Source organism: Fomitopsis serialis (genome assembly GCF_022376445.1).
Source record: "Fomitopsis serialis strain Sig1Antser10 chromosome Unknown B0H18scaffold_193, whole genome shotgun sequence".
NCBI lineage: Eukaryota > Fungi > Basidiomycota > Agaricomycetes > Polyporales > Fomitopsidaceae > Fomitopsis > Fomitopsis serialis.
Genome location: NW_025955153.1, coordinates 17,309 through 43,961, shown reverse-complemented (window position 1 = coordinate 43,961; position 26,653 = coordinate 17,309). Strand labels below are relative to the sequence as shown.

At 55.8% G+C, this 26,653-nt stretch overlaps 9 protein-coding genes across 9 annotated transcripts; 2 read left to right on the top strand and 7 right to left on the bottom strand.

The window, feature by feature from the left end:
• Window positions 1-855: 855 nt before the first annotated feature.
• Window positions 856-3,624, bottom strand: B0H18DRAFT_1049234 (uncharacterized protein). The gene is made up of 10 exons (XM_048030895.1): window positions 3,515-3,624; window positions 3,250-3,422; window positions 2,982-3,028; window positions 2,675-2,922; window positions 2,420-2,538; window positions 2,227-2,365; window positions 1,939-2,175; window positions 1,686-1,876; window positions 1,277-1,633; window positions 856-1,215 (listed from the first exon to the last, which is right to left on the bottom strand). Exons 2-10 carry the CDS (start codon window positions 3,394-3,396, stop codon window positions 1,162-1,164), a joined length of 1,539 nt encoding a protein of 512 aa, XP_047885957.1. The 5' UTR covers window positions 3,397-3,422; window positions 3,515-3,624; the 3' UTR covers window positions 856-1,161.
• A 3,143-nt stretch (window positions 3,625-6,767) lies between these two features.
• B0H18DRAFT_1049209 (Alpha/Beta hydrolase protein) lies at window positions 6,768-9,563 on the bottom strand. Its single transcript, XM_048030894.1, has 15 exons — window positions 9,459-9,563; window positions 9,196-9,349; window positions 9,032-9,121; window positions 8,954-8,969; window positions 8,708-8,808; window positions 8,633-8,653; window positions 8,539-8,580; window positions 8,391-8,481; window positions 7,960-8,310; window positions 7,818-7,897; window positions 7,699-7,757; window positions 7,582-7,634; window positions 7,390-7,528; window positions 7,015-7,325; window positions 6,768-6,889 (listed from the first exon to the last, which is right to left on the bottom strand). The coding sequence occupies exons 1-14, from the start codon at window positions 9,487-9,489 to the stop codon at window positions 7,219-7,221; spliced, it is 1,335 nt and encodes a 444-aa protein (XP_047885956.1). The 5' UTR covers window positions 9,490-9,563; the 3' UTR covers window positions 6,768-6,889; window positions 7,015-7,218.
• A 534-nt stretch (window positions 9,564-10,097) lies between these two features.
• On the top strand, window positions 10,098-10,907 carry B0H18DRAFT_1049205 (uncharacterized protein). The gene is made up of 6 exons (XM_048030893.1): window positions 10,098-10,151; window positions 10,222-10,272; window positions 10,329-10,468; window positions 10,578-10,605; window positions 10,731-10,819; window positions 10,880-10,907. Exons 1-5 carry the CDS (start codon window positions 10,140-10,142, stop codon window positions 10,776-10,778), a joined length of 279 nt encoding a protein of 92 aa, XP_047885955.1. The 5' UTR covers window positions 10,098-10,139; the 3' UTR covers window positions 10,779-10,819; window positions 10,880-10,907.
• Window positions 10,908-10,935: 28 nt separating this feature from the next.
• B0H18DRAFT_1049203 (uncharacterized protein) lies at window positions 10,936-11,455 on the bottom strand. Its single transcript, XM_048030892.1, has 4 exons — window positions 11,435-11,455; window positions 11,303-11,350; window positions 11,056-11,244; window positions 10,936-11,003 (listed from the first exon to the last, which is right to left on the bottom strand). Exons 2-4 carry the CDS (start codon window positions 11,324-11,326, stop codon window positions 10,962-10,964), a joined length of 255 nt encoding a protein of 84 aa, XP_047885954.1. The 5' UTR covers window positions 11,327-11,350; window positions 11,435-11,455; the 3' UTR covers window positions 10,936-10,961.
• Window positions 11,456-12,258: 803 nt separating this feature from the next.
• On the bottom strand, window positions 12,259-13,470 carry B0H18DRAFT_820022 (ribonuclease T2-like protein; the record flags this gene model as incomplete). Its single annotated transcript, XM_048039287.1, has 9 exons — window positions 12,259-12,323; window positions 12,391-12,490; window positions 12,543-12,686; window positions 12,749-12,826; window positions 12,879-12,920; window positions 12,973-13,020; window positions 13,082-13,142; window positions 13,193-13,302; window positions 13,399-13,470. Coding segments are annotated over 9 exons (720 nt in total), but the record flags the coding sequence as incomplete, so codon positions are not given.
• A 1,016-nt stretch (window positions 13,471-14,486) lies between these two features.
• On the bottom strand, window positions 14,487-17,162 carry B0H18DRAFT_1049191 (meiotic sister-chromatid recombination aldehyde dehydrogenase). The gene is made up of 11 exons (XM_048030891.1): window positions 16,960-17,162; window positions 16,577-16,907; window positions 16,336-16,518; window positions 16,126-16,283; window positions 15,852-16,072; window positions 15,665-15,794; window positions 15,453-15,612; window positions 15,321-15,393; window positions 15,049-15,097; window positions 14,889-14,953; window positions 14,487-14,814 (listed from the first exon to the last, which is right to left on the bottom strand). The coding sequence occupies exons 1-11, from the start codon at window positions 17,098-17,100 to the stop codon at window positions 14,718-14,720; spliced, it is 1,608 nt and encodes a 535-aa protein (XP_047885952.1). The 5' UTR covers window positions 17,101-17,162; the 3' UTR covers window positions 14,487-14,717.
• A 120-nt stretch (window positions 17,163-17,282) lies between these two features.
• On the top strand, window positions 17,283-19,324 carry B0H18DRAFT_1049185 (uncharacterized protein). The gene is given in 10 exon segments (XM_048030890.1): window positions 17,283-17,418; window positions 17,548-17,595; window positions 17,648-17,741; window positions 17,792-17,902; window positions 17,957-18,081; window positions 18,101-18,117; window positions 18,166-18,460; window positions 18,534-18,682; window positions 18,734-18,960; window positions 18,992-19,324. 10 exon segments carry the CDS (start codon window positions 17,383-17,385, stop codon window positions 19,099-19,101), a joined length of 1,212 nt encoding a protein of 403 aa, XP_047885951.1. The 5' UTR covers window positions 17,283-17,382; the 3' UTR covers window positions 19,102-19,324.
• Window positions 19,325-19,629: 305 nt separating this feature from the next.
• B0H18DRAFT_1126338 (aspartic peptidase A1) lies at window positions 19,630-21,314 on the bottom strand (the record flags this gene model as incomplete). Its single annotated transcript, XM_048035147.1, has 9 exons — window positions 19,630-19,866; window positions 19,925-20,043; window positions 20,099-20,232; window positions 20,297-20,444; window positions 20,506-20,567; window positions 20,635-20,774; window positions 20,824-20,921; window positions 20,979-21,006; window positions 21,066-21,314. The coding sequence occupies 9 exons, from the start codon at window positions 21,312-21,314 to the stop codon at window positions 19,630-19,632; spliced, it is 1,215 nt and encodes a 404-aa protein (XP_047885950.1).
• A 2,957-nt stretch (window positions 21,315-24,271) lies between these two features.
• Window positions 24,272-25,775, bottom strand: B0H18DRAFT_1049164 (aspartic peptidase domain-containing protein). Its single transcript, XM_048030889.1, has 9 exons — window positions 25,746-25,775; window positions 25,588-25,685; window positions 25,443-25,538; window positions 25,266-25,392; window positions 25,058-25,163; window positions 24,860-24,993; window positions 24,681-24,799; window positions 24,354-24,622; window positions 24,272-24,308 (listed from the first exon to the last, which is right to left on the bottom strand). The coding sequence occupies exons 4-8, from the start codon at window positions 25,390-25,392 to the stop codon at window positions 24,386-24,388; spliced, it is 723 nt and encodes a 240-aa protein (XP_047885949.1). The 5' UTR covers window positions 25,443-25,538; window positions 25,588-25,685; window positions 25,746-25,775; the 3' UTR covers window positions 24,272-24,308; window positions 24,354-24,385.
• Between the last annotated feature and the right edge of the window lie 878 nt (window positions 25,776-26,653).

The following is a 26,653-nucleotide window of genomic DNA, read 5'->3' as shown; positions in this document are numbered from 1 at the left end:
CGTGTCGGCACGAGCGTAACGAACTCGTGTCATCCACTGCACACGAGTCAGGCTGGACACACCGGGTTCGATGAGCACGACACGGCACTGCTCCTCCTAGGGTCAGCGGAGCGATGTTTGCTTCGCGGCGCCCATCCGGCGGGACTCTGCGAACCGGTTGATCAGCAATACGGGTCATTGGCGTCATCAGTGTTGGACACTGGCTCACAGAGCATGTACGACGAGGCTCGTCGGCTTCTGGACTGGGGGTAACGGCTTCGCCGCAACGCGCCGCCGTACTCGACGTCTTCATATTGGGTATCGCGGCTCACCCGTTGCCCCTCAGGTCCAGGCACACTCTTCGAGTCGGGCAGCCCTGCGGGCTGCGCCCCACACCGCCAATCATTCCCCTCTCGCTCTCTTGCAACTGACCATCCAAGCTCACTCAGTAATAATGAGGCGGGCTGCTGGTACGCCTCGCTTCACACGTGACCGTCATATCCGCCACGCCGGTCATCGTATCCCAGTGCATAGATGGTATTCTAAGTGAAGCGAGGCACGAGCGTCGCGTAGAAGTGAGTCTACGCATGCAGGAGGAGATTTAGGCGCGCATCGCTCTCCTCTGCGCGCCCACTCGGACGACCGCTCTCGAAGGCTCCGCGGCTGCTACGCCCTTCGAATAGCTCTCGTTTTCCCCACCCTCCACACCCTCTTCACGCAGCACACGCCGCCAAAAACCCAATGTGTGCTTTTTTCTTTATAGATTTGTTTTGTTTTTGTCTTTGTTTTGTTTTGTTTTTGGCTCGACGTGTCTACCCTGCGGCCCAGCAGTGGCAATGGGAGCGCAGGGCTGCGGTATCAACCCGCCCGCCCTCGCGGCTCACCCGTTGCCCCTCAGGTCCAGGCACACTCTTCGAGTCGGGCAGCCCTGCGGGCTGCGCCCCACACCGCCAATCATTCCCCTCTCGCTCTCTTGCAACTGACCATCCAAGCTCACTCAGTAATAATGAGGCGGGCTGCTGGTACGCCTCGCTTCACACGTGACCGTCATATCCGCCACGCCGGTCATCGTATCCCAGTGCATAGATAGTTGTATGAGCCTTCTAGTAGTGACATCCAGTAATTTTCATTCGTCGAAGTCCGTCTTTCCCTCCTCAGAAGTCGTCTTTCGCTCGCTGCTGTTTATGCGAAGCGGACCTTCTCCCCAGGACGGCCGTCGGAAAGGAGGATAACAGCCTATGAATCCCATGCATCAGCGTGTGGATCAGACGTAGACTTTCTTAGGCAGAGGACGCACGTATTTGCCGCTGATCCTCCAGCCAGGCTCTTCCTTTTCGAGCTTCTCCGCGAGCGCATCACCATCCGGACCAAGACCAACGACTACGTCACTCTTGATCGTGCGCATACTGCAGACACGTGGAGCGCCAGCCGCAGAGGCCATGGGGCCGATAGCGATGTCGAACTCCGTCGACGACGGGGCAGCACAATCATAGGTGAGCTTCCGGTGGTTGAGGTCACCCTTGAAGATGACGAGGTCCGATCTCGAGAGGTGGAGGAACAGATCCGGAGCCTCGCTGTGTAGGTCCCAGTAGGTGTACCCAGTGCACCAGAAGGGGTGCTGTTCGTACACCCATTTGCCCTCCCTTTCGTATTCCTGCAGCATTGCGTCAGCGTTGTACTCGTTTCTCGATGGGACGTTCACTCGCCTTCCACCGGAGACCTAGGCGCCTCAAGCTCTCCATCTCGGCGTCGGTGGACTTCGGGAAGAGGTGCCCATATACCATAGAGTTGAGCAACCAATTCCAATCCTTCTTGGTGACGTCCGAGACGAACCACGGGTAACGCTTCCCATGGAAACGAACCTCTTTCGCCAAACCACTTTGAATCAGGAAGTCCGCTGTGATGGGATCGTCGTAAGGGTGGGCTGCGTGCAGATACCGCGTCTTGCTTGCCACGTACCGTAGACACAATCACAGTACAACTCGAAACCGGCATTATCGAGCACGAAGTCGACGCGGCCACCAGTGTTGCCTCTGAGATCGTTGACAATCTCCCAAAGACGGGCCATGTCGTTGCCGAGAATGTTCTTCTCGGTCGCAGCAAGGTTCTCACCACCGGTTGACTGTAGTGACTTGATCTGTTCCTCGGTCATGTTGATAAGTAGGGACAAATCGGTTGAGTTTCCCCAAAGACAAACTGAAATCGTGATCTCAGCGCGGGCCTCTCACAATATGACACAGAACATACTCTGCGTCAGTTCCATGAACATCAACCGCTCCGCTTCGGTCCTGTCCGGAACGGATAAGCCTTCCTTGTGCTTGAATGGCTCGACGAAACGCGTTGAAAGCTCAAAGACGGCATCGCTTGACCGAGAGAACGTGTCACACTAGAAGATGCGAGTAAATAAGTGGATGCTAGACATCTTGCGAAGCACACATACCTTCTGCCTGAAGAAAACATCATATTGTTGCCAATACTTGCTGACGCTGAAACACTCGCGGAGTCGACGGTATTTGTACGCCTCCGCAAACAGCCACGGCGCGTTCATGAAGTCTTTGCCTGTTGAGTAAAGGAACGGTTTGAATGAGCACGCTCTGCCAATGGACAGTCCCGATAAGGAAGTTATATTGCCTCATATGGCAACGAAAGTGGACGTTTCGCCATTCGGCGCCGAACGTAAGTGACATGTACTGACCTTGGAAGAACTTGGCGATCTCCTTGTTCCAGAGCGCAACGTCTGCCTCACCGTCGTCGACAACGGGGCGCAACTTGGCGTGTGTCTCAAGGTCAATCTTGAGCTGTTCCATACGCTCGATGCACTCGACAAGATCTTTGACACGGTCCTCCTCCGACTCCTGGTTGAGTGTCTCAATCACGTCATCGATGGCCTTGCCAAGGATAGTTGGCAGGCGGTGGCCCATCGTGGCATATGCGAAGGAGTACCTACGCACATTGATGTCAGCAAACGTGTTAGATGAGACGCTGTGGGGACGAGCACGAACGTGTGGTAGCCACGGAACGCGGGCCATGGCGGGTTGTTGGGATCAATCTGGAAGTGTATCGTCAGCACAGTGGTACTTCGGTCGTGACTGGTATCATGCAGAGCCACGGGCGTCACTACGTGCTGCGCGATGTGGGTAACGACAACGGTAGGGTCGATATATGCGGTTCATACGCATATATGGCATGCCCAGCAGGGATGAGGGTGGTGTTGAAAGCGCCATGGCTCGAAGGAATGCACTGATCAAGGAACGCAACAAAGACACGTACAGACGAAGGGGTACGGGGGTACACGACCTTGATCTCCTTCTTGCTCGGCAAGTGGGACAGCTTAAGGGACATCTTATTGGGCATGCCCTTGGTCTTGGTGGGCTCATTGGGAGGTGCTGCGCCGTTGGGAACGACCTCGTCGGACATCTCTTCGGAATAGTAGCCCTGGTCTTCTGAAACAGTACGAGGAAAGTAGTCAGCCATTGTGTCACCCATAGTGGGTAGGATGTGGTGGGGTGCGTCAATGAGAGGGTATTATACAGACAAGCAATGGGTATGTGCGGGCACTGCGTTGGTAGCTCGTGATATGGGACGCGGGTGGTATAGTGGCGAGCAGGACAGAGATACGCACCTTTATATGTGGTTGTAGGGGAGAGAAAGAGCACCTGAGCGAGATCAGGAGATGGTGGATGTTGCAGAACAAAGACGTCGGACGCGTCTTCCAGACCTTGTCGGCTGCCGTTTTGGGCGGAGCTGCTTGGTTTTCGAGGGAGGTGACATCACCGCCCGCCTTATCAAGTGGCGGCCGGAGCTCGGGCGCGCGCCGTCGGCCAGCGTTCGCCTCTTTTGGCAGCGACGGCGCCGACAGTTATCTGATTCCGGTCGCGTGGCCGCCGCCGCCGCCGCTTCCCGCCTTCTCGCCGCCCGTCCCAGACGCCGTGAGAGCACGCGCCGCAAAGCCGACATGCTGCGCCCACGGATCGCACATATCATTCCCCCGTTTTCGACCTGTCTTGTTCGTCTTTCTCGCACCGTTTCTGCGTTTTCAGTTATGCGTCTGCGGTGCCTGGACGAGGGCGACCTCCACAGCGTCTTGCGGAACGACGAGCCCACTATTCTCCACAACGGACTCGTCCAGGCGGTGGAATCGTCCGAATGGCGCAACACCACCGTCGACGTTCCTATCGCCCACCACCTTCGATCCCGGCCTGCTATCGACTGAGCCGGCCTTACTCAGGACCTCTACTTGACAAAATGTCAGGCCGCCAGGCAACGTTGCAGTTCGCAGCGAGTGGACGTCAGCGCGCGGGGTGCTGGTGAGCAGCAAATATTTGACACGTTCGCATACGTATATCAGCCACCTCCCGGTCGAGACGATTGAGTCAAGCAGTCCATCGCTTGGTTCACTCACCTTCTGCGCTCCATCGTGAGTAGTATCACACGTACAAATACAGGCATTCGTCACAATCTACGAGGCAGCGTGGAGGTAACTTCTGAAATCTCACGAGGCGAGTGACGTCGATCGCTGCTTAGTACGTGTCTGTCTGGCTCGGTGACCTAATCCAACTTGCACCTCCTTTTCGTTCGCACAACCTTCTTTCTCAGTCACTCCACTCATGTTCTAGCGTCTGGCCAATATATGATCCCCTCATCATGCATTATAACAGCATCGGCCTGAGCATCGGTGAGCACACTAAGGCTTCAAAAGTGGACCAACTCCGTATACTTAGATCGCATTGCAGCGCACCAGTCTCAACCGCCAGTCTGCAGATGCTACTGTGATCGTGATGATTCCTTACGCTCATCCTTTCGAGAGCGCGCTTCGCGTGCCATATGACTTGAACGCCTGAGCGTTCCATCACGACATCTGGTCCAAGCGGTGGTCAAAATTACGTCTCCAACTTGCCTCCGATGCCCTGATTCTCGCTACTCCACTCGGTACGTTGCCAATCGACGTCTCATAAGCATCGTTACATCCTTTGGGGGTCAACTATTCAGGACGAGCATTGAAGCCTCTGTGTCAGCTTGTAAGTATGAGGAGCGGCTGCCGGAATGCGTGCCCTGGCCAATTCCTAGGGTCGCTCTAGCACCATGTCCGCTTGCTCTGCCGGACAGTGCCATCTCTCGCTGAGCGGATAGCGCTTCCAGAATGATTCATGTCCGTGTCCGCAGAAGGCAACGCAGGGTAAGCAACGCCGTCGCCGCTCATCGCTCATAACGCGAGCAATATAGGGCGGCTATCACAGCAATGCATTCCAGCCATTGCTTCCAACAGGAGAAGCACGTCGGGTTGAGCCAGGGAGTCGATATAGTCATTCAGCTTGCCGCCTGGCACCTTCGTATCTCGGCATATTTTCCACTGGGATGCACCCTGAGTCTTCGTCGGCTGGAGCTCACAACGAACTAAATGGATCCATACACTGTGCTTCCGTCGCCTTCCCCTATGCGTGCGACTAGGCGTAGATTCGCTGGGCGTTGGTCGTTTATGCCAACACTGCAATACAGTCCGGTCGATGCAGTACAGGTCAGGCGACCAGATTAGAGTTGAGTCTGGCGCCTCCCCGTCTTCTCGTTGGCCCACACTCTCGCTACTTGCCCTTTGCAGTCTTAGCCCGGTAGGAGCGGAAGACGGGAGTTGGTACATCCTTCTCACGGCGATTCAAGGAGTATGCAGACGTGATCACACACCACGTAGACCCTGCAAGACAGGTGACCGAGTTCCTGACGGAGCTCGTCCTTACGGCGAAGATAGAACGCAGCGCCGAGTATCCTGGCAGTCGATACAAGCCCCGCAGCTTGTCAAAACAGGTGACTGGTATGTTGAGGAACCAAGCGGGCGTCCTTTGGGCCCTGAGTCGGACGTCTCGTGATTCAGACTGAGTATGTCCAAGATATCGCCGTCTGAGGAACGAGCAGTTACCTGCCGGCGGCAGCGGTAAGTAACAGCATGCAAATGGACCTACGCTTTCCTCGACTCTGTACAGGACAACGGCAGTGGGGAAGCGTGCGTGGTGCATGACTTTGTTTACCCACATCCATCTCGTACAGAGCCCGCCTCCACGGATGTCGTATGTATCCTTCCAACATCACGCCCACATACCTCAAAAGTATGCAACAGTATAACGCCCGCTTAACCCGGTGGAAAAAAACGGGACGCGGCTCAGGCACGACGGAGCCGTTGGATGTGGGTCGGTGTGGGGGACGGAGGGTCGGCAGATGACCAACTCACCTCCGTTCATTGGAACGAAGGGTCTTCTCTCGGAAACTAAGATTGTTGCCTAGCCATCGAGGCGTTGATTAAGAATATGGTGTTATGGCAGCTTGAACAATGGTCCGCGGATGCCATTTGTGTCTGTACAACAGGAAGAATCCTTGTTTCCGACCGGACAGAGAAAGCGCACGGACTTCTCCTATACATACCGTAACGCCGCTCAATTTCCCGTCGAGTTCTCAAGTGATTATACTCCGTCAACATGAGCTGCATACATAGTAGAAGCAGTGTCCAATCGATGTCTATGCAACACGAGGCAGGTTCGAATGCATGTCCACGCGGAACCGAAGCGTTTCCACCAGTGTCCGACACCTGCCAGCGGGCTGTACACAACCATCGCACGTAAACACTACTGTAATGAGCCTGATACCGCGGTTCACGTAGCCAAAGAGGATGTGTATTAGAATGTTCAGACAGCGAGACCGTATCCGCAATGAATCGCCGGCAGTGAGACGTCCCGGTCAATTGGCTGTCTAGCACAGAGGCGCGGACGATGAGATGCTCGGAGAAGCGGCTGGAACTCGAGGGCGACTTATAGGGCCTCATCATGTCAACTCATAGCTCTCGGCCAGACACGTTGAAGGGATACGGTAGCGCAATGCGAAGTGCATCTTCCGAAACATGGTCGTTATCGTGAATTCCTTTCTTCTATTACATGAAGTCAGCGCTCCGGAGTGTACACGGAAGCAGTGCCCAGTTTATTGAGTTTGGATGCCGTACAATGAGGGACTGTTGAGCGGGCTGGGCAATACAGATCCGGAAATTGCACCTACCGCACGCTTTGGATACGATCCGAGGGCGCTTCAGTCCAGTACTGTGAAATCGCTCAGTAGTCGACCTTGGTGGTACCTCATCGAATAACGGGGAACCAGTTTTCGATATGCAGAAGGCTGACGCGTTCCATGCGAGTAACAAGCCGCCGAATCGTCTAGCCGTGGCCGATAAGCATCCCAGTGTTAAGAACAAGACCGTGCCATTCAGACCGAAATTCCGACGTTAGCATTCGACGACGGTCCGAGCGGCTCGTTCTTCAGCCACTTGAGCAATATCTCCCTATACGCCTCCTCGCGATCCCACTCTGCAACTACGCAAGGGGCGCATATAGCGGTCAGCGGAAGCGATCAGACCTGGAATGTCGATCGACTCACAATGACCCGCATTATCGATGCTCACGAATGCATAGTCGCCTGCGCCCTCGCCAACTGCGCGCACCCAGCCGATGCCTGGCCAATCCACGTCAGGTGCAGCGTTGAAGTCGTCGCGGTATTTAGTCTTCAGCAACTCCATCTGCACGGATTCCTGATCAGGAGACGCCATAGCGACGAAGATGTTATGCGTACCCACGCAAGACCACTTCGCCAGGTGCAGACTCCATCCGTGTTTCCGTTGTACACTGCCAAGGACAGCCTGAGTGAGCTAATGGCTTACGATGCACTCGGCTATGCAGAGACTATTACCCATCACACGAAGGCCTGCCTCGATAGCAGGTGCGAGGAGCTTATATGCGGACTGTACGCTACAAACCAATCATTAATCAGTGTCCGAACAAGATTTCTCGACGCGCAGGCGAGCTCACATATCGCCATTGGCATGAAAAGGCTCGAAGACATGCTTCCTGTCCGAGAAGGTATACTCATAGTCGGCAGACACGCCAATCTGGCACCACCACGGCACAAGTCAGCACGCCTCAACAGACACACAGCCCACACCGAACCCACCACTCTGCGCACCGCGCTTTGATTCATGACCTCGTTCAACCAGCCCATCTCGGGGAAGCAGCTCAGCGTGTCCTTGAAGTCGCACTTCTGCGTCGCGTGATACGGATTCCTGCCTGTCGAGCCGACATCCGAGACGTGGTCGTAGATGTCCATGCACAACACGTCCGCTCGCGCGCGCGTCTCTGCGCTTGGCTCCTCGTATGCGAGCTGTGTCGCGTCGAGGCATGCGGGTATGAGTGCGGCGGCGAGATCGCAGCCAGTGCGATTGAAGATGGGGTTGTCGTAGCAGTTACCTTGAATCCAGTAGCGCCAGTTGAGGGCGAAGTCGGACATGCCGTTGCCAATCATGATCTATAGGCAGTTGAATCATGGACGGTTAAACAGCGATCTGAGCGTGAGGGAAAATCCAAGAGTGAACGTTGCGTACGCACAGAGTCGGGCATTTTCAACAGGCGTGTGCTTGACGGGCTTGCCTGTGCTGCGAGGTTTCGCAAGTGTATGACATTGACCGTGTTTGGTATGCTGCATAGATCAGTCATCAAATATGAGGCTCTCCGACAAGAACTCGTGTATGCGCACAAAACGCCGCCATATGACGCTGACTGATACAAGAACTTATTTCTGTGCCAACATTGAGTCAGGGTGAAATTACGGTCCGCGAGAAAGGGCGCACTTTGCGAGTTCAGGATATGCGCTAGTCGATATAACGTCAGATACGCTTCCAAGGGCGCATGGGTGTAGGACTTACGCCCAGAAGGCTTGTAAGAAGTCATCCAAGTCCCAAGCAGCGCGTTCGCTGCTGTTCCGCAGGGAGCTTTGTGCGCCATATGAGAAACCCGCCCCAACTGGCTACATCCATTGTTCTATTCAGTCACAGCACAAAGATCGAGAGTGGTCCAAATGTCATTGCTCACATAGTCAACAGCCAGGACGTTCACTCGTCCGTCCAGGAGTACTGCGCGGGGATAAGCGTGCCGTGGCCATGCTCGTCGACAGCAAGCCGGCAGTGCCTAAAGCATACCAGCGTATCGTCGAAAACCGACATATGCAGCATCGAAGACTCATCACGCACCCGGCACCACTGAACGCCATAAACATGCCGGAGCTTCCAGGGCCTCCTCCATGCACCAACACGACCGGGGCATCCTCCATCCTTCCGCGCCTTGAACAACCTTCGTGAGTTCAACAATGTGGGTTAGCATGCCCCTAGTAGAAACACGAGGATTCGGGACGTACCACCAGAACATGTGCTTATCTTCCACACCCGCCGCATTAGCGAAGTGTGCGTAGCCTGCGATGCCTTCGTCATCCTCCAATGCGCAATCCAAGGTCAGATTGACTTGAGAGGTCACTTCGATGCGAGTTGCGACGTTCGGGAGGCCTGCGACATCTAATGTGGAGTAGGATCAGACGACACGGAGAGGGTCAGTGTATCGCTCTGATGAGAGAACATGCTGAGAGGCAAAGTGGGGGGATGCAAGATGACTGTGTGATCAGACTGCGAGCGGCAAAGGCGCAGCGGAGCATCATGCAGGCACGAACTTGAACGTGCAGCCGAATGACCTGTGAGTGCAGGACTTTGATTTGCAGGATAAACCTGACAATTACGACTAGACCCGAGGTCAGTACCCCAATGGTACTTCATACGGCATTCTACGACATATATGAAGTCGTACGCCGTCGCTGGCATGCTCGGATGCTCGGCGTACCCATTGAAGGTGGCCAGGTGACCATGGGTACTGACCATGGGTTAGTCTGTACGACAACAAGGCAGGCGTGCGCAGTCTGACCAAGCCCAGTACTGTTGATGTGGATCGCCGCTCCTTCCCGGGGCCGCAAACTGTGTTTCTAGTCGGGTCCGAGCATCAGAGGCGGTCCAAGCCGTGACTTGACCTTCATGCACAGTGCGCAGCGAGCAGACCATTCCCGATTGCGATTTGAAAGATCAACGAATTGTTGCGAGTGGGTGTATGACGGCGCAAGCAACCAGGCTGCCTGAAGGGACAACCGCGGTGCGCGTCGCTGGGCGCCTGCTTCAGCGCTCAGCAGCTCCCATAGGCAAGCTCTTTCCCGACTTGGACGTGCCAGTGTGAAAAGGCAGATCGACGGTTCTTAGCTACGTTCGAATTCTCGACATACACTCAAGTGAGTTCGCGTCCCTATCACACATAGAGCGGAGAATGTATAAAAATGTGCGCACCGTTGGCAACATGGTCAACACACTTTCCCCCCGCACATCATCCCCCCTCAAACTTCACCTAGCGTCGGACTCAATTTTTTCCCGCCATGGCTGACGAAGTGCACGTATCTAACGTAGGCTCTTGCTATCATTAATTCTTCTGCTTGCTGCTAAATCTTGGTTGGCCTAGCCACGTCATGATGCGTCCAAAACGGGCGAGCTTGACCCCCCGGACGGTGCACAATCCAGCGGCGAGCCCAGCAAGTGGGAATCGTTCAAGGACAAGGTCGGAGACACCATCTCTTCGATGAAACAGAATGCGCGTGATGAGGTACGCCCAGCTTTTTCTTCATGAACCATGAAATTGATTACCCTGCTACAGTGAGTCAGGTCCTTTTTCTCGTAGAGCATGTGTGCCAACATTGCCTCCTTCCATCAGGCGCGAGCTCGACAGTCACACAGCTGAGGTACAGTGCTTGAATTCTAGTGTTGTAGCTTGGCCCTGATGACGCCTTCTCTTTCGCGATACTAGTGAGTACCGGAGATACTGTTTGACAATCATGCCACGACTGACTGACCATCGCACACAGAGCGAAACTCGGACGGAACGAATTTCCTGACGAGTTCGGCGGACCTGTAGTCTGATTGATCATGCATCGGCGACATGAGACATGGTCTCGGGTAGGCTGAATTTCCAGTGTCATATTGAGCGACTCATTGACTGTTGTGTTGCGTTTCAAGATAGGTTCGAATCATCCATACGAACACGTTATAGTACATGTACAACGAGATGGACTTCAGTTTCTACTCGTTCCCCATCAGTTCAGACTTCCTGAGACGCGCCACGCCTACCGAAGCGCAAGTCCTGGAAGACACATCAGCCAAAGCACGTCTGAAGAGGGGCAGACGTGACATACATCGTTCTTAGCCCCGAGTTCGGAAGCCCTACGAGGGTCGTAGTCCTGCGTCTTGTCGCTTCCCACGGAGGCAGTGAAGTCCTCCGGGTTCTCGGAGCCCTCCAGCTCAGCGAGGGCACGACGCGAGTTCTGCTTCGCCTCCTCGGAGACGTTTGGGTTGTTAATCGCCGCCTTGTGGCCGCGGGCAACCTATGCATGGACAATTGTAAGCGCAGATGAAGGTTGGGCAGGAGCGTACAGTACTCACATTCTGCGCGTGTTGCTCGGACATGGTTGACAGTGTGCGTGTGGAAGTCTACGAGTGTGATGGTAGATGCGAAGACAAGGTTTTAGTTCACGGACGGGAAGTAAGTTCGCGACCATCGCAGGTCTTATATACCTTTGACCACCTCTCGGTGACATCATTCGCGCCCTCATTAGTATGTGTCCGCTGATGGCCCCGTCGTCTTCTGCGAAGTATACTCGGAATTTTACAACCCACCGCTCGCCTAAGAGTATTGGTCGGCATCGCTCAACAACACCACCGCGAAACCGCGCCTCCGCGCAAGTGCACCAAAGGGCTGACGTCAAGTCTCAGGATTTCACGGAACACAAGCGGGTATCGCTTAGCGAGCGAAGCAGGACAGATGGGGCCGTCGCTAAGGGAACTGTGACGGAAAATTGAAGGATGGGACGGAATTTTGTGGAGAGGTGGGGAGGGAGGAGAGCGTAGCGAGTTGCAGGCTGAGAATGGAAGTGGTGTTGCCTGATCGGGAGGTCCCCGGCCACAGCTTACGATCCGCATGACATGCATGTATGTACCCTCCGAGTTCGCGCGTCTCGAGATCTAGAGTACGCACAAACCGGTGGACCTCGGAGAGCAAACGTTCGCGCGGATTGCATGTACATATGTAGAGCATTACACGAGGAACGCGTACAAGTTTGACGGCACACTGTATATTCAGGAAGCCCGTTCTGCCGATTCGATTCGAATTCCGTTTTACAGTACTTAGTGGCACACACGTACAATTGCACACATCGTTACAGGGGCGTATCCTGCTCTCACCAATGTCATATCGCCTACAAAATGTCCCTCATCCATGCTCTTGCACAATGGCGAATCGAGCGCGTCTACACCTCGTCGGTCAGTCTTGCGACCGAGCGGCGCCGCCTCGGGTGCCTCCTCGCGTTGCGCTTCCTGATCTGCGAGCGCTTCCTCGAGGCGTCGTCCGAGCTTTTCGGCAGGTACTTGATGCCGCTCGACTTGCACGAACCGGCCTCGTAGGCATCTATAACACCGTCAGCGTTGAGTACGTTCGATGCCATGACGTCTTGGAGGAGAAGCGGGAGACGTACCGATAGCGACGAAGTCACCGCTCGGGACGGGGCCCTGGACGTTGAACCAGTACTCGATCTGGTAGAGCTCGTCGTCGTCGCAGTCGAACGAGGCAGAGACCTGCGTCTCTCGTGTCAGCGTACGAGCCGAGCGTCGTGATGACACGACGTACACCAGTCGCATTCTGCACGGCCGCCTGGAGCTCGTCGAGCGTGTAGGTCTGGCTGCTCGAGGGCGTGATGCCCGCGCTGGACAGCCAGTCGTACGTCGGGAGCGTCTTGAAGAGGGTGACGACCGTCTCGAAGAACGTGACGGCCTGTCGGGGGGACGTGCGCGTCAGGACGGATGATCATGAGGGCGAGTGCATGGGATGCGTACGTCCTCGCCGGTCTCGTAGTCGCTGAAGCAAGAGCTTTCGAGGGTGGTGTAGCACGTGCCGTGCGTGTCCCATTCGTGCTGAGTAGCGAGCACGTCAATGCCGTTCATGAGGGGGAGAGGCGCTACACACCTCCCAGAATTTCTCGTTCGACTCGTCGTCGCTGAGCCAGTACTAATCGGATGTGAGCACCCTTCGACGTCTCTCGATCTGCGCAGTCGCGTACCGTGTTCATGTAATCGAGGGTGTCGCTCGCACCCTGGTCCTCGAGCAGCTGTTGTCACCGCATCTCACGTCAACACGCGTGCACGCGCGAACGCAGCGACGCGTCTCACCGAGGTGATGTCCGTATAATCGCGCGAAGAGTCGCAGTTTTCAGGATATTCACCGTCGCAGCTACATGCGCTTCTGGGTAAGTTCATCCTTCAGTCATCGCATATACGCACGAGTTCGGCCAGAGACCGTGGATCGTCCAGCTGTTCGTAGGACCCGTCACAGGGTCGGTTCCCAGAACTAAAGCACCACGGCACCGCATCGTTTGAACAGTCGGTCCGTGCTGGAGATGACTGTACGCACCTGGACCTGTTGGATCAATCCCTGCGTACGGCCGTCAGACGAATTGCAGTAGAGGTGGCCATGACAGAGTACGTACCAGACCCTCGAAGCAGCAGAGGTCCGTCTCCGCGGTGGAGTTCTGGCAGGACGCAGGCAGGGACGAGCTGCAACTGGCGGCGGCGGCGTTCAGCACGCCCTCCGTGTCCCCCAGAGGCTTCATCGACCGCATCGCCACGACGGGGCTGGTAGCGAGGGCAGCAGCCGCAAGTACGATGGGCGCGAGCATCCTTGGGTCGGAGTGTCGTAGTCGTGCAGTCCGGGGAATATAGAGCTAGCTATATGCAGGTGAGCTCGGCGGGGGGACGTCGGGTTTAGAGACTGCTCTGCCCGTCGGAGGCCGTCCCACGTTTATGTACGTAGCTGCGCCTGGTGTGGCAACTGCCTTCGGATTCGCCGCCTTCTCTGCGCGGCACGCATATGCCCATGGGCGGATGGAGCCTCGGCACATCGTGGCACGGTACTGGATCTGATGATGGAGACGGCTCGCTGCATATGGCGCAGCTGCACCGCGTACGCCAACGAAGGCTGCTCAGTGTGGGTGCGCTGCGATAAGTCCCGCACCGGCATGGCACACGCTTCGGTGCCTCGTCGCTCCCGGAATGGAAGCGTGTCCTGGTGCGCGTCGTATTCGCGGCCTCGGACACTTTGCGAGGGGAACGCGTCACAAAGAGCTTGCTAGACACGCACATACGTATGCAGCCATCTCTGCGTCGCACCGTCTAAGAATGGCCCGCGCAGCCGCGGACGACCGAGCATGCGGTACAGACATATAATTGTGGATTTAGACAGGGATTCACGCGGTGGTGATTGTCATGACGTCGTGCTGCGCTGCCTGAAACGGGTGCGGTTCGGGCACAGGCGGAGGAACGTTTGCAGACGGGACGCTGGGTGCGCAATTGAGATACCCGGGGGAGGCGAGAGGATAAGAACGTTCGTCGCATGGACGCGCGCGAGGGCAGGTGGCACGTAGCACGAGGATCTCGATGTCACACTTTGGTGGCTTGATCACTGCCGCTGTCAACTCAATTCAATATGCCTCCGATTCGCCCTGACCGGGACCTCCCTACGATCCCTCGACGCCACACGCCTCAGTCATGGACAGCATTGGCAATATTTTCAGCCCACCGTACATACCCCCGCGGTACCGTGTGCATCCATACAGCGCCCCGATGCCGGTGGGCTGCCGAGGTGTGCGGCGTTACAGCGTTTGATTCAGAATTAAAAAATGTAGAAGACGGTCAGCCCGCAAGGTATGTACAGCAGCGCAGCTAAGATAGAAAACAAAACAAAAAACAGTGTGTCATCCTGTCATAGATCATCCATAAATCGTTCCACGGCACGCCGGAAGTAGACCCGCTATCTGCGTGACGCCTGGATGAGCTGCGTGAGCGACTCTATCCGCGTCCGCCAGCTGTCGCCGTAGACAAAACCGATCAGCCCGCTCACGAATTCCCTGCGAGACCACATCAGCTGTGCAGGCAAAAGGGAGAGGAGGCACACGTACCAGCTCTCCTTGATTGAGCTGACAGGGTAGTCAGTTGCTTGGGGATCGTCGTTTGGATGGCCCACCCGAAGCGGTCCTCCACGATCGCCTTGTGGTGTCAGCGCTCGCAGACCCTCAGGCCCCCTGCAATTGCAAACGCGAGTGAGCTCAACCCATGCACGTTTGTCTGTCAACCACACGCACCAACCTGCCGTAACCACTTGACTTCGTGCCACCAAACGGAAGATCCTGGCTGTAAGGGATGGATCATGTCAGGGTCTAACCCGTCACCGCTGATGCGGCCACTCACTTCAACTGCGGAGCAGGTCGGTCAGGTCAAGTTCCGGTGAGAACGAACATGGCACTTACGTAGAACACCCCAAGTCGTTGATGGAGACCATGCCGCACTCCAGCTGCCTCGCCACCTTGACGCACTGCTCCTGGTCGGGCCCGAATACGCTCGCGCCAGACCGTACCGAGTGCCGTTGGCGATGTCGATGGCCTCCTGGATGGTTTCATACTTGATGATGAGCGCGACGGGCGCGAACACTGCAGGCCAGAAGCTCGACTTAGCGCTACCACCGCGCTCACTGAAGACGTCTACTTACACTCTTGCTGCGCGTACTCCTTCTCAGGGTTGCCATCGCCGATGACCGTCGGTGTGAAGTATGCGCCATGCTCTAGGTACGGATGCTTGTACCGCTCCCCGCCTTGGACTTCGAGACCGGCATCCGCAGCAAGCTGCACGAGCTCCTCTGTGTAGCGACCCTGTCTTCGTTGATCATCGCGCCGACGTCCACGGTGGGTACGAACCCGTCACCGGGTTCGAGAGAGCCGAGCCGCATCGCAGCTCCTCAGTGCGCCGTCGAATGATGTCGTGCAATTCGTCGTACTGGGAGCTGTGGACGATGAGCCGCTCAAGGCCGATGCAGTTCTGGCCTGCGTTCTGGCTGGAGCAAAGAGAATCAGGAGGCGTTGAGAGGAGACAGGTATGACGGATCACTCACAATATACCCCGCATCCAAAGACTGGACCATTGTTTCAAGTTGGTATGCGGCATGATGATGGCTGGGTCTTTTCCACCGAGTTCCAGAGTGACCGGGGTGAGATGCTCGGTTGCGGCCACCGCTACCTTACGCCCGACCTCCTCTGACCCAATGAAGGTGATGTGACGGATTATAGAGGATCTGGTAACCGCGTCGGCGTCCTCTGGATAGCAGCACACGAGCTGTTCGCGTTGAGCTCAAATTGAAACCCTCAGCATGGTTAGACTCAACCTACCTGGATGAGTTCAGGATCACGTCCGCATGCACAGAGGCACTCTCTGATTGCGTTGACGAACCACGTCGTCGACCAGACTACATTCTCGGAGCACTTGAGCACAATAGCATTCCCGGAGAAAAGAGCAGCAATAATGGGCGACCAGGCGTTGTGAAGGGCTGCGCAGAAGCAGGTAAGAATGAATACGCCGTCTCTTCGGAATGAACGCACGATAATTCCAGGACACGATGGCCGCTACGACGCCGAGCGGCTCGTAGCAAACCCAAGACTTCTTGTAGAACATGAGCAGGTTGCCCCGTCTCCTCTCCGGACGGAGATGGCGTTCTCCGTGGTTGATCAACCAGTCCAACTTTGAACATGTAGTCAGGATTTCTCCTAATGCAGCGTCAAGCACTGCAGAAGGTGCGAGGTCAATGCATGCACAAGCACAACCTAGGTGATTCATACTCACGAGTCTTCCCGGTATCCCGACACGCAACCCTCGCACATGTTTCCTGGTTATCGACGAGCCATTTCTTCAAGCTGAGCATGACACGCCTGCGATCCCGGAAAGAGGTCTTCTTCCACTCCTTCTGGGCGTCCGCTGCGCGTGCGATCTTGTTCGTAATCTGACCCGCATTGTCCGCAGGCAATGTGGCGAGATGGAAGCCGGTAGCAGGGTCGAAACAAGTGATATATCTGACGCCCTCGACGAATATTGAAGGCCTGAGTTCCGGGTAGAGTTGATGAGACTCCAGGTTAGGGTTTGGAATCTTGTGCGCTTCGAAGCGCGGGCCGATTTCCTGTAGCAGGGTCATCATGAGCTACGTTGCAAGGCGTAGGAAGGGGACGCACAGGAGGCGGCGCAAGCCTGAAAGGCACGGCACGGTTATGAAAACTTTGGAAGCGGTTGATGACAAGCCATATCCCGGCAGCAAAGAACAGAGAAAGCGGTAGCAGGAAGTTCAGACCGCCGTCTTCATCGTATTCGCCCATGGCGGCGTCGTAAGTGACCCGGAGGTCTCGTGGGAGGTAAGCAGGGCGAAGGGGGCGAGGAGGGTCGGTCGACTCGAACAATGGCAGTCGCGTGGCCGTGTTCGCGTTGTGTGCGTGTGTTTGCACGCCGCGTGCTGGGAATGGCAATGGCCGAGGCTGCGCCCGAGGGAGGCGCGAGTGCGGCGGACGTCATTCGCGGGCTTGGTGGCTACTCCCACTGCCTACTTACTTGCACACTACTTCCTACGCCTCCTCGTCGAGTGCCGCGCTCATCCCGCAACGATGTCGACCAGAGCACCAATGTGGTATTGCCATGAGGTACTTGCGCAGCTGTGTTCCGGCTTGCGTCCTGCTGAGCTCTTCGATGCCAGTGCCATGCGGAGATGAGACCGCTCATGGTCAGTTCGCGTCACGTACTCGGGGCGGACTGCAGTGACCATTCTCTAGGTTCCAGATCCCCACTGTGCGTCGTGTAATGGGACCTTTGTAGAGATGGTACGTTCGCTGTTATCACGGTTCAGCACTATCACCGAGGGCGATCGTGCAGCTAGAGAACACGGAGGACGACCCGCGCGAGTTCCAACACGTTCACGAAGGGTTTGACGAGGATGCGCTACCGGCCAATATGGACGGCTTTCTTGGTATGTCATTCGAGCATTAATGATAACACTACCAACATCGCCTCCACCAGCTGGTCTGCGTTCCCTTCTACAGGGCCCTGACCGAGAATTCGCGGGGAGGCCAACACCACCCACTGCCTCGCAGGGCAACCGACCAGACGGTTCTGGTATCGGTGTATTAGGTTCCGTATGTTTCAAGCGCCACCTTGCACGAGTCACTTACTAATGGGGCGCAGGGGGTGGCAACGGGCTCACAATACGGATCCAAGGCTCGCCCGATGGTAGATCACGTACGATGATCATCGGAGGTGGTGCAGCAGGCCGACGAGATAGTCAAGGACGAGGTGATCAAGGACAGACCGTCAAGGAGAAGGGAACAGCCCCCGTTGCTGTCAGAGTAAGTGATCAAGTCGCCTAATCGGACATGATTTTGCAACGAGCGCAGATTCTTGAGAGGTTCACAAACTCGGCAAGACGGTGGTCCAGGCATTGCCGGCCCTTTAATGGCTCAGTATCTGCTCGCCATCCTAGGCAATAGACCGGGCGCTGGCATGGACGGCTTCTTCCCCTTGATGGGTATGCCGGGAGGCGCAGACGACGGTCGCTGGGGAGACTACGTTTTCAATCAAGAAGCGTTGGACCAAATCATCACACAAATCATGGAGAACTCGAATTCAGGCCATCCTATACCTGCCACAGAAGCCATCATGGCGAAACTTCCTAGAGAATGCTCGAGGATGGTGTACGTGCCTCAATTCTCGACCGACAGATCATCGAGTGTCTAACTCGTTTCTGTCAGCACCCTTGCTAGAGCGAGACTGCGCCATCTGCAAAGATCAGTTCAAAGCCGACGCCGAGGAAGAAACCGAGCGCATTGTCGTCACGCTACCATGCAAACATCCCTTCCATGAACCGTGTATCATACCTTGGCTTAAGTCCAGCGGGACATGTCCTGTCTGCCGGTGCGTATCTGCGCGCCTTGCCGAACTTTAACTCAATTAAATTCCTCGAAGGTATCAACTCGTGCCACAACCCGAGCACCACGCGCCAGGGTCTCCGCCGCCGCGTGGGTCCTCTTCTGGCGGACCTTCCGGCTCTGCATCGCGCTCGCCGCCAGGTGCCTTCCCAGGCTCTTCCTCGAGTCCGCCCTCGAGTCCCCGCCAGAGGCCTGCGTCGCCCGGCGGCTCATCGCACAACCGCAATGGCTCAGGTGGCCCGTCCCTATTCAGCAGCATCTTCGGTAGCCTAGGGCGAGGGAACGGTAGCGGTAGCGGGACAACAGAGGAGCGACAGTGGAAGTAGAACGCGTGGCGCGCGCTCCAACTCCAGTCCGAGTCCGCGAGACCACATACCGGGCAGCTGGGGTGATCACGTTGACTGATTGAATTTTGTAAGCATGGCAGAGGAAAGAAAGAAGCATGTAGGCCTTGGGCGTCGCAGCCATAACTGGCGTATCCCTCTCTGTATTCCCCACGTACAATATCACTTGGAGTGTATCTAATATTGTAGCCAAATAGACTTGTCGTTTACGTGGATGTCAGGTTCCGGCACCGTAACTCGCAACAAACATCTGGGCTGGTCATCCACAATGATACGATGCTCGTACCATAAGTATTGAGTCGACTGTAAGGGCCTGTTCGGTAACGAGTTCGAGGCGAGTTACCGCAACTTCTTGGACCTTGTCATGTCGTGTCGCACTATCATACTGGACCAGTTCATTGTTAAAGCCTTCATCCCAGAATTCAACAAAGAGTGTGATTGAACAAGAGAGTGTAACTCAACAAAAGAGTGTAAGTCAGCAAAAGGGTGTGCGAGCATTACAGGCTTCGAGATGCCCCAGTACTAAGTTCTGCAACAAACACGTGCACCATCCAAGTCCACAAGACGATCACCGAGCTGACCAGCTTCCTTAGTTGCTGGTCGCGTTCGTGTACGAGGTCGTCGCGAAGCCGACTTGCGAGTTCGTGGTGTCGAACACAGAGTAGAAGCGCTCAAGGAACGCGTACCCGTTGATGAAGTCCAGGCCCTCACCAGACACGCTCCCGATGTCGTTCACGACGAGGTAGATGTCACCCGCGCTCCCGCCGATCGCGCTGTTCAGCGAACGCGGCCAGATCTGCGCGTTCGGCGTCAGGCCGTAGGTCGTCTGTAAGCCAGCGTCAACGTCGGTCCAGTGTAAGAATGGTGAGTGGAACAGGACGTACGCCGCCGATGTTGAAGTTAAGCGTCTGGAGGCTGCTGAACTGCGAGCTCGAGATGCGCAGCAGGCCGGTGCTCTCGTCCGCAGTGCCGCCGGTAGCATTCTTGTACGCGTCAAACGCGTCTGAAACATGCAATGAGTCTCGGGTTCGCGATGATTTCTCTATGCAGTCACTCACCGGATGCGATCAGGATGAGAGTCGTGCCGGTGTCGACGATACCAGCAGTGGAGTTCATGATCGGCGAGGATCCGTATGAGATGGACTCGTCGATGCCCCAGAACTCGTTCGCGGGGGAAGTGGACGTGATAGGGCTAAAACATAGAGCGCCCCGGTCAGCGCGAGAGTCAACGATTGATCGGGCACGTTAGGACGTACACGTAGTTGATCGAGCCGGTGTACTTGGAGGAGTTGGTACCGCCAAAGGTGAGCTCACCGTTGGTATCGTTGTCAGAGGTCGCCGGTGCGAAAGAGACGGCGAGGACTTCCGTGTCAATAATACCCTCAGAGAAGAGGTTGTCCATCACTAATGGGAGAGAACTTCATCAGTGTCAATGTCATCGTATCGGGTAACGGCTTTCACGAACCAGTAGGGATCGTATCATCGGAGTCGCTGAGGGTACGCTCGGTCAGACCAACAGGGCCGACACTATCCGGTACGGTCAAAGTTCAGCATTGCATGCAGGACCACTAGGAGCCTAGGATGGCCCCCTTACCCGAGAATGCCATCGAGACCACCGAAGCCATAGCCATCGAAGACACCGATGGACTGCTGTGTGATGGTCAGCCCGTCACCGAGCGTGACGGTGTCGGTGTACTCTTCGCCCGAGATGGTCGCCGAGCCGTAGGTGACAGACTGTCTCGTGCATGAAATTCTGTGACAGACCTGAGTCGATGAAGCTTACCACTCTGTGACCAGTGTCGTTGCTGGTGGAGGTCTTCGCGTATGGCTTGGCAGCGCCGACCCAGGTGTTAGAAGAACCTGTGTCGAAAAGTAGGGAATCTACGGGGCTGCAGTCTAAACTTCCTACGCAGCACTTGATCACAACCAGAAACATACACTGAGTAGCAGGGGACCCGACACCGACCTACAGCAATTGAGCTCGATGAGCTTTTGCAGTTTTGACGAGGTATCTCTGAAACTCACGCTAACAACGTATTGTGTAGCAGTGTTGGTCGCGTCAGCACTCCCAGTGCGGCCCTCGAGCTTGGACTGGGTGCGGTCCTTTAGGTAGCGGGCCCTCGCCTGGTCATTCGCGAGCAGGTTGGCCAGGCCGGTGCTGTTGGTACGGCGGACCAGCGGCAGCGAGACAAGGGGTTTGTCAATCCGCACGGGGCTCGCGGCGACCGCGATCGCAAGGAGGACGGTGGCAAAGAGGGAAGAACCGAGTGCCATGGCGTGTCACTGCTGTCTCTTGCGGAGGAGCGCGGAGGGCAGATGGCAGCACGGCTGTAAGTGTTCGAACCACAAGCGACGAACACTGTGTTTGAGAGAGAACGAGGAGGCCTTATATACCTTGTCCGGAAGGCGTGGCCACACACATACAGGGCTTAATGCCCTGATAAAGCGAGGCGTTAGTTCATGGATTTGCGATGGCAGGCGTATTGTGATTGAAACCTGCATTCAACCGGAGAGGTCCATCAGTACACGAGGTTCGCCGAGATCTGCGCAAGCATGGACGCAATGCACGGAAACACACTGCCTTGACCGCGAAGGGCAGCGACGGCACCAAATTTACACTTCATTGTCAGGACATATGGAAGCCGAAATGTGCGCCTGCTCCGGGCAATCATCAAGTGGCAAGAACCGCGTCGAGAAGCTGTATGTACCCATTCGGGCGAAGGTGGGCTTAGGCGAAGTTGCCCCGAGAATCGACTTAACAATTGCTAACCCGCCGGCAACCCAGTGATCCATAAAAATACGGTCTGCTTCAAGCTGGGCAAACTCACCCAAATTTCACAACCTGCGTGAACAGGCCTAGGACGCAATGCTCACCGAAATGGCGAAAATGGCGTCCTGCTCGTATGGAAACGATCCGGCTCTCTGATGGCACGTATGGGGGACGGAGAGATGCCATCAAGCATGTGGTCGAAGGAAAATAACAAGAAGTAGGATTGACGTACCGTCGAGGCGTTCGAGCGACGTTCGTGTAAGTATGTCATATTGCTTTGCGAGCTCGAGTTTGGCCGTCGTCGCTTCATGGACGCGAACACATATGAGTCGAAAGTTGATGGTGAATTGACAACCGCAATATATGCAATGTGCTTACTTCGTGTAATGTGGGCCATATTGCGGAATGCTATTAGACTCTAGGGTCTTGGAGGATGGAGGAGATGGAGGAGGAACGGGGCCCATCATGATGGTGCTTGGCCAATGTTCAGCCAACGGGGCTACTATCCACTTGTGTCCATGTCACTGTGCATAGATGCTTACTGCAGCCGCCACTCGACAGTTAGAATGTTGAGTGATAAGTATCTGGGATGTAATGATGGTGGCGGTTTGGATCACGCTGGACTCCTCCGAGTCCTCCCCGTCCGTGTTTCGTGTCCGCCACACCTCAGCCACATCCCATCCTTGCTCGCTAGAGCGACGCTCTCCCGCCTCAAAATGTCGCTGGGCAGCTGTACGTTGACGTTGCAACGTTACACACTTGTCTATCGCTGATAACAATGTTAGCGAACCTTTTTTCCTGTCACCTGCCGAGCATGGTCGGGTCGCTCTCAGCCACTCGCGGTTCACTGGGAATGACTGCTGGTAAGCTAGCATCTGTCAATCCGCCCATCGACCACTTCGCACGTACCATGGGCCACTCCTATGCATTTAATGGATGGGCGATGATTGGGTCGAAGAGCGTCGCGAGTGCGAAGATCATGAAGAGCACGGCTGGGAGCACGCGGGTGAGCTAGTCTCCCCAGGCAGACGTAGACAATTCTTCAACTTTCTGCCTCAGGATATCCTTGTCTGACGGTGAGCATGATGTTGATGAAAGGGATGGAAGGTAAGTAGCTAAGTGATTAAGTCGCGACGACCCTCGCTTGCAGCCTGCAAGTCGCGAGAGCCGCGACTCGGTACCGGTGCCACTTACGGAGGAGTTTCCCCTGCCGCCGTAGAACATGCTCGTCAACTGTCCCGGGCCCCGCGTGCGACTACTAATCATCGTCATCGCTTATGATGGGATATGAAGCGCAAGGACGACACTGGATCGCACTAACAGGGTGATCCGATGGTTGTGCCCCTGCCCTTGCTTCATTTGTACAATGGCACGGACAGCGGAGGCGCACCCTAATCTGCCTGATGCTCGGTGAGTTGCGTCAAGCTGTCGGGGAACCGCAACTGACTCCCGGAAGTTTTCACTGAACTCTCTACCAGGTCTAACCGAGTAACTCGCCCGGCTACGCAGCTATGGGCTGGGCACTTCGCGCGAGGGCCTCCGAAAGGGCCATGGAACAGGGATGGGGGTCGGAGCGCTGTCATCGTCAAGATGCCAGTGGGTGCTACCACGTCCACGGCCGATGGCTATCAAATGGACCCCTCCTCACGGGCACCCGGATGAACGCCATGACAGTAAGTATTGTCGTGTCCGTCAGTCTACTATAACTGTCCGCCGCCCATTTTGTTCTCCCGCTCATGCCTCCACATAATCGCTGTTCACTGTAGCGCACTTCTGTGTCCACTGCACAGTCATCCGCGCACCGTCCACTCGTCCGTCCACCCGCTTGCTCGCCCGTTCACACGTGTACTCGTACACTGGCATCTGCACGGTGTACGCCCGCTTGTCCACCCCTCATCATCCCCCGATTGTCTGGTCACCATCTCCTCTTGCTTGCCTGCATATCTCTCGCTCGTCCGCGTACTCGCCCACTGGCCTCTTTGGCTTACAGGCCTGCTTGTCGCCCGTCTGCTCCCATACCTCAATTGCCTGCCCCCTTGTTCACTATCTGCCCAGCTACCTGCACGACTTGCACACCATGTACCAACGCCAGACTCCATAAGAGTGACCACCTTGCTATCTGAATCACATCCCGCTCATGAACAGTAACAGTGTACCAATGTGTCTTTGATCCTTGAGTGATTAGCGATCACCCGTGCTTTCTGAATGTTGAACATATTGCACAAAGATTTGAACTCGCAAGATTTCACACAAGCTCTCTAGTTCCTTGTCGAAGGCAGGCGCGAGCAAGGCGGTTGTCGTGGCCAGGCACCGTGACCGTCCGGCAACGTCGCAACAAAGATCGATTGCGGCCGGCCATCTACAATGTTACGAGTCATACTATGAGGCGGTTATAAGTACGTCCAAACGAATGATTGTCCGCGGGACGGCCATTATCAAAAGCATTCAGTTCAGAGTTCAAAAAAGAGTGTAACGAGCATCACAGACTTCGAGATGCCCAGTACGGAGTCCGATACGACAAATGCCACGCAAATCCACAAAGTCTCATTTGGGACCATTGAGCTGACCAGCCGCCTCAATTACTGGTCGCACTCGTGTACGGGGTCGTTGCGAAGCCGACTTGCGAGTTCGTGGTGTCGAACACGGAGTAGAAGCGCTCTAGGAACGCGTACCCGTTGATGAAGTCGAGGCCCTCGCCAGACTCGCCTCCGATGTCGCTCACGACGAGATAAATATCGTCGGCGCTCCCGCCGATCGCGCTGTTCAGCGAACGCGGCCAGATCTGCGCGTTCGGCGTCAGGCTGTAGGTCGTCTGCGAGCCAGCGTCAACGCCAGTCCAACGTAGGGGAGGAGAGTGGAATGAGACGTACGCCGCCGATGTTAAAATTGAGCGTCTTGAGGCTGCTGTACTGCGAGCTCGAGATGCGCAGCAGGCCGGTGCTCTCGTCCACAGTCCCGCCGGTAGCAATCATGTACTCGATGTACGCGCCTGCCAATGTGAAACATGGATTGAGCCTCAGGTTCGCAGTCGCTCGGGCGAATCGCTCACCAGTGGAGATCAGGATGAGAGTCGTGCCGGTGTCGACGATACCAGCACTGGACTTCAAGATCGGCCAGGACCCGTATGAGATAGACTGGTCGATGCCCCAGTATTCGCTCGCGGGGGAGGTGGTCGTGATCGGGCTATAACACAGAGCGCGCTGGTCAGTGCCAGAGTCAACGACTGGTCGAGCACGGTAGAACGTACACGTAGTTGATGGAGCCGGTGTACTTGGAGGAGTCGGTACCGCCAAAGGTGAGCTCACCGTTGGCATCGCTCTCAGAGGTCGCCGGTGGAAAGAGACGGCGAGGACCTCCGTGCCAATGATACCCTCAGAGAAGAGGTTGTCCGTCACTTATGAAAGAGAGTCTCATCAATGTCAAGATCAACGTGCCGAGGAACGGCGTTCGCGAACCGGTAGGGATCGTAGCATCGGACTCGGAGCCACCGAGGGTGCCCTGGGTCAGCGCAACAGGGCCGACACTAATCGATACGGTCAAATTGAGCATGGCATGCAGGAATACTACGAGTCCAGGAAACATGCTTACCCAAGAATACCATCGGCACCCGAAAAGCCTGAAGTCTTTGAAGCGACACCGATGGACTGGTTTGTGATGGTCAAATCACCGAGCGTGACGGTGTCGGTATACTCTTCGCCCGAGAAGCTGCCCGAACCGTAGCTGACAGACTATCTCGTGCGTGCAATTATGTGACAGATGCAAGTAGACGAAGCTTACCACTGTGTCACCAGTGTCGCTGCTGGTGGAGGTCGGCGTGTACGACTTATTAGCGCCGATCCAGGTGTTGGAAGAACCTGTGTCGACAAGCAGGGAATCTACAAGGCCAGGTCGCAACCTTAACTTCGTATGCAGCACATGATCACAACCAGAGACATACATTGAGTGGCAGGGGATCCGACACCGACCTGCACACCGATTGAGCTCATACAAGTTCTGCGAAGAAAGACGAGGTATATTTTAAACTCACGCTAACGACGTAGGAGTCAGCAATATTGGTCGCGTCAACACTTCCAGTGCGGCCCTCGAGCTTGGCCCGGGCGCGGTCCTTCAGGTAACGGGCCCGCGCCTGGTCGTTCGCGAGCAGGTTGGCGAGGCCGGTGCTGTTGGTACGGCGGACCAACGGCAGCGAGACAAGGGGTTTGTCAATCTGCACGGGGCTCGCGGCGACCGCGATTGCAAGGAGAACGATGGTAAGGAGCGATTTTCCGAGTGCCATGGCGTGTCAGTGCTGTCTCTTGCGGAGGAGCGCGGAAGGCAGATGGCAGAACGGCTGTAAGTGAAAGAACGACAAGTGACATGTTGGAGGGAGAACGAGGAGGCCTTATATGCGTTGTCCGGAAGCCGTGGCCATATGCATACAAGGTTTGGTGCCTGAGTAAAGCGGGTGTCTGTTCAAAGATCTGCGATTCGTGGCAGGCATATTATGATTGAGACCTGTGTAATGTATCAGTACACGAGGTTCGCCGAGATCTGCGTATGGACGCAGTGTCCGGAAACACACTGCCCTGACCGCGAAGACTCTCTTGCGAACTGGTGCAGCGATCCATGGCGAATAACAAGGCAGCTCAGACGGCAACGAATGTCACTTCATCGCAAGCTATGCTGAGGACATATGGAAGCTGAAATGCGCGCTGCCTCCGAGAGATTATCAGGTGACAAGAATCACGTCGAGAAGTTGTAAGTACCCATTTGGGCGGAGGTGGGCGTAGACGGAGTTGCCCCGAGAATCGACGTCAACAGCTGCTGACCCGCCGGCAACCTGATGATCCATGAATGGGTACAG

What these genes read in the sequence shown, in the direction of transcription:
- B0H18DRAFT_1049191 (XM_048030891.1), bottom strand. Translation starts at nt 17,100, where the DNA reads ATGGGCGAATACGATGAAGACGGCGGTCTGAACTTCCTGCTACCGCTT. An exon ending in GGAGTACGCGCAGCAAGAGT is followed by an intron (nt 15,394 to 15,452) that starts GTAAGTAGACGT and finishes TCTGGCCTGCAG; the next exon opens with TGTTCGCGCCCGTCGCGCTC. An exon ending in CAAGTGGTTACGGCAGGTTG is followed by an intron (nt 14,954 to 15,048) that starts GTGCGTGTGGTT and finishes TGACACCACAAG; the next exon opens with GCGATCGTGGAGGACCGCTT.
- B0H18DRAFT_1049203 (XM_048030892.1), bottom strand. Translation starts at nt 11,326, where the DNA reads ATGTCCGAGCAACACGCGCAGAAT. An exon ending in CCGAGCAACACGCGCAGAAT is followed by an intron (nt 11,245 to 11,302) that starts GTGAGTACTGTA and finishes GTCCATGCATAG; the next exon opens with GTTGCCCGCGGCCACAAGGC. An exon ending in AACTCGGGGCTAAGAACGAT is followed by an intron (nt 11,004 to 11,055) that starts GTATGTCACGTC and finishes TGTGTCTTCCAG; the next exon opens with GACTTGCGCTTCGGTAGGCG.
- B0H18DRAFT_1049205 (XM_048030893.1), top strand. An exon ending in ACGAAGTGCACGTATCTAAC is followed by an intron (nt 10,273 to 10,328) that starts GTAGGCTCTTGC and finishes TGGTTGGCCTAG; the next exon opens with CCACGTCATGATGCGTCCAA. An exon ending in TCGACAGTCACACAGCTGAG is followed by an intron (nt 10,606 to 10,730) that starts GTACAGTGCTTG and finishes TCGCACACAGAG; the next exon opens with CGAAACTCGGACGGAACGAA.
- B0H18DRAFT_1049234 (XM_048030895.1), bottom strand. Translation starts at nt 3,396, where the DNA reads ATGTCCGACGAGGTCGTTCCCAACGGCGCAGCACCTCCCAATGAGCCC. An exon ending in GTTCATGGAACTGACGCAGA is followed by an intron (nt 2,176 to 2,226) that starts GTATGTTCTGTG and finishes TCACGATTTCAG; the next exon opens with TTTGTCTTTGGGGAAACTCA. An exon ending in GGAGGATCAGCGGCAAATAC is followed by an intron (nt 1,216 to 1,276) that starts GTGCGTCCTCTG and finishes TGGGATTCATAG; the next exon opens with GCTGTTATCCTCCTTTCCGA.
- B0H18DRAFT_1049164 (XM_048030889.1), bottom strand. Translation starts at nt 25,392, where the DNA reads ATGTTTCCTGGACTCGTAGTATTCCTGCATGCCATGCTCAATTTGACC. An exon ending in ACCGGCTCCATCAACTACGT is followed by an intron (nt 24,994 to 25,057) that starts GTACGTTCTACC and finishes TCTGTGTTATAG; the next exon opens with CCCGATCACGACCACCTCCC. An exon ending in TCAATTTTAACATCGGCGGC is followed by an intron (nt 24,623 to 24,680) that starts GTACGTCTCATT and finishes GCTGGCTCGCAG; the next exon opens with ACGACCTACAGCCTGACGCC.
- B0H18DRAFT_1049185 (XM_048030890.1), top strand. Translation starts at nt 17,383, where the DNA reads ATGTCGACCAGAGCACCAATGTGGTATTGCCATGAG. An exon ending in CAATATGGACGGCTTTCTTG is followed by an intron (nt 17,742 to 17,791) that starts GTATGTCATTCG and finishes CGCCTCCACCAG; the next exon opens with CTGGTCTGCGTTCCCTTCTA. An exon ending in GGGACATGTCCTGTCTGCCG is followed by an intron (nt 18,683 to 18,733) that starts GTGCGTATCTGC and finishes AATTCCTCGAAG; the next exon opens with GTATCAACTCGTGCCACAAC.
- B0H18DRAFT_1049209 (XM_048030894.1), bottom strand. Translation starts at nt 9,489, where the DNA reads ATGATGCTCCGCTGCGCCTTTGCCGCTCGCA. An exon ending in GATAAGCACATGTTCTGGTG is followed by an intron (nt 9,122 to 9,195) that starts GTACGTCCCGAA and finishes AGGTTGTTCAAG; the next exon opens with GCGCGGAAGGATGGAGGATG. An exon ending in GCGTCATATGGCGGCGTTTT is followed by an intron (nt 8,482 to 8,538) that starts GTGCGCATACAC and finishes TGATCTATGCAG; the next exon opens with CATACCAAACACGGTCAATG.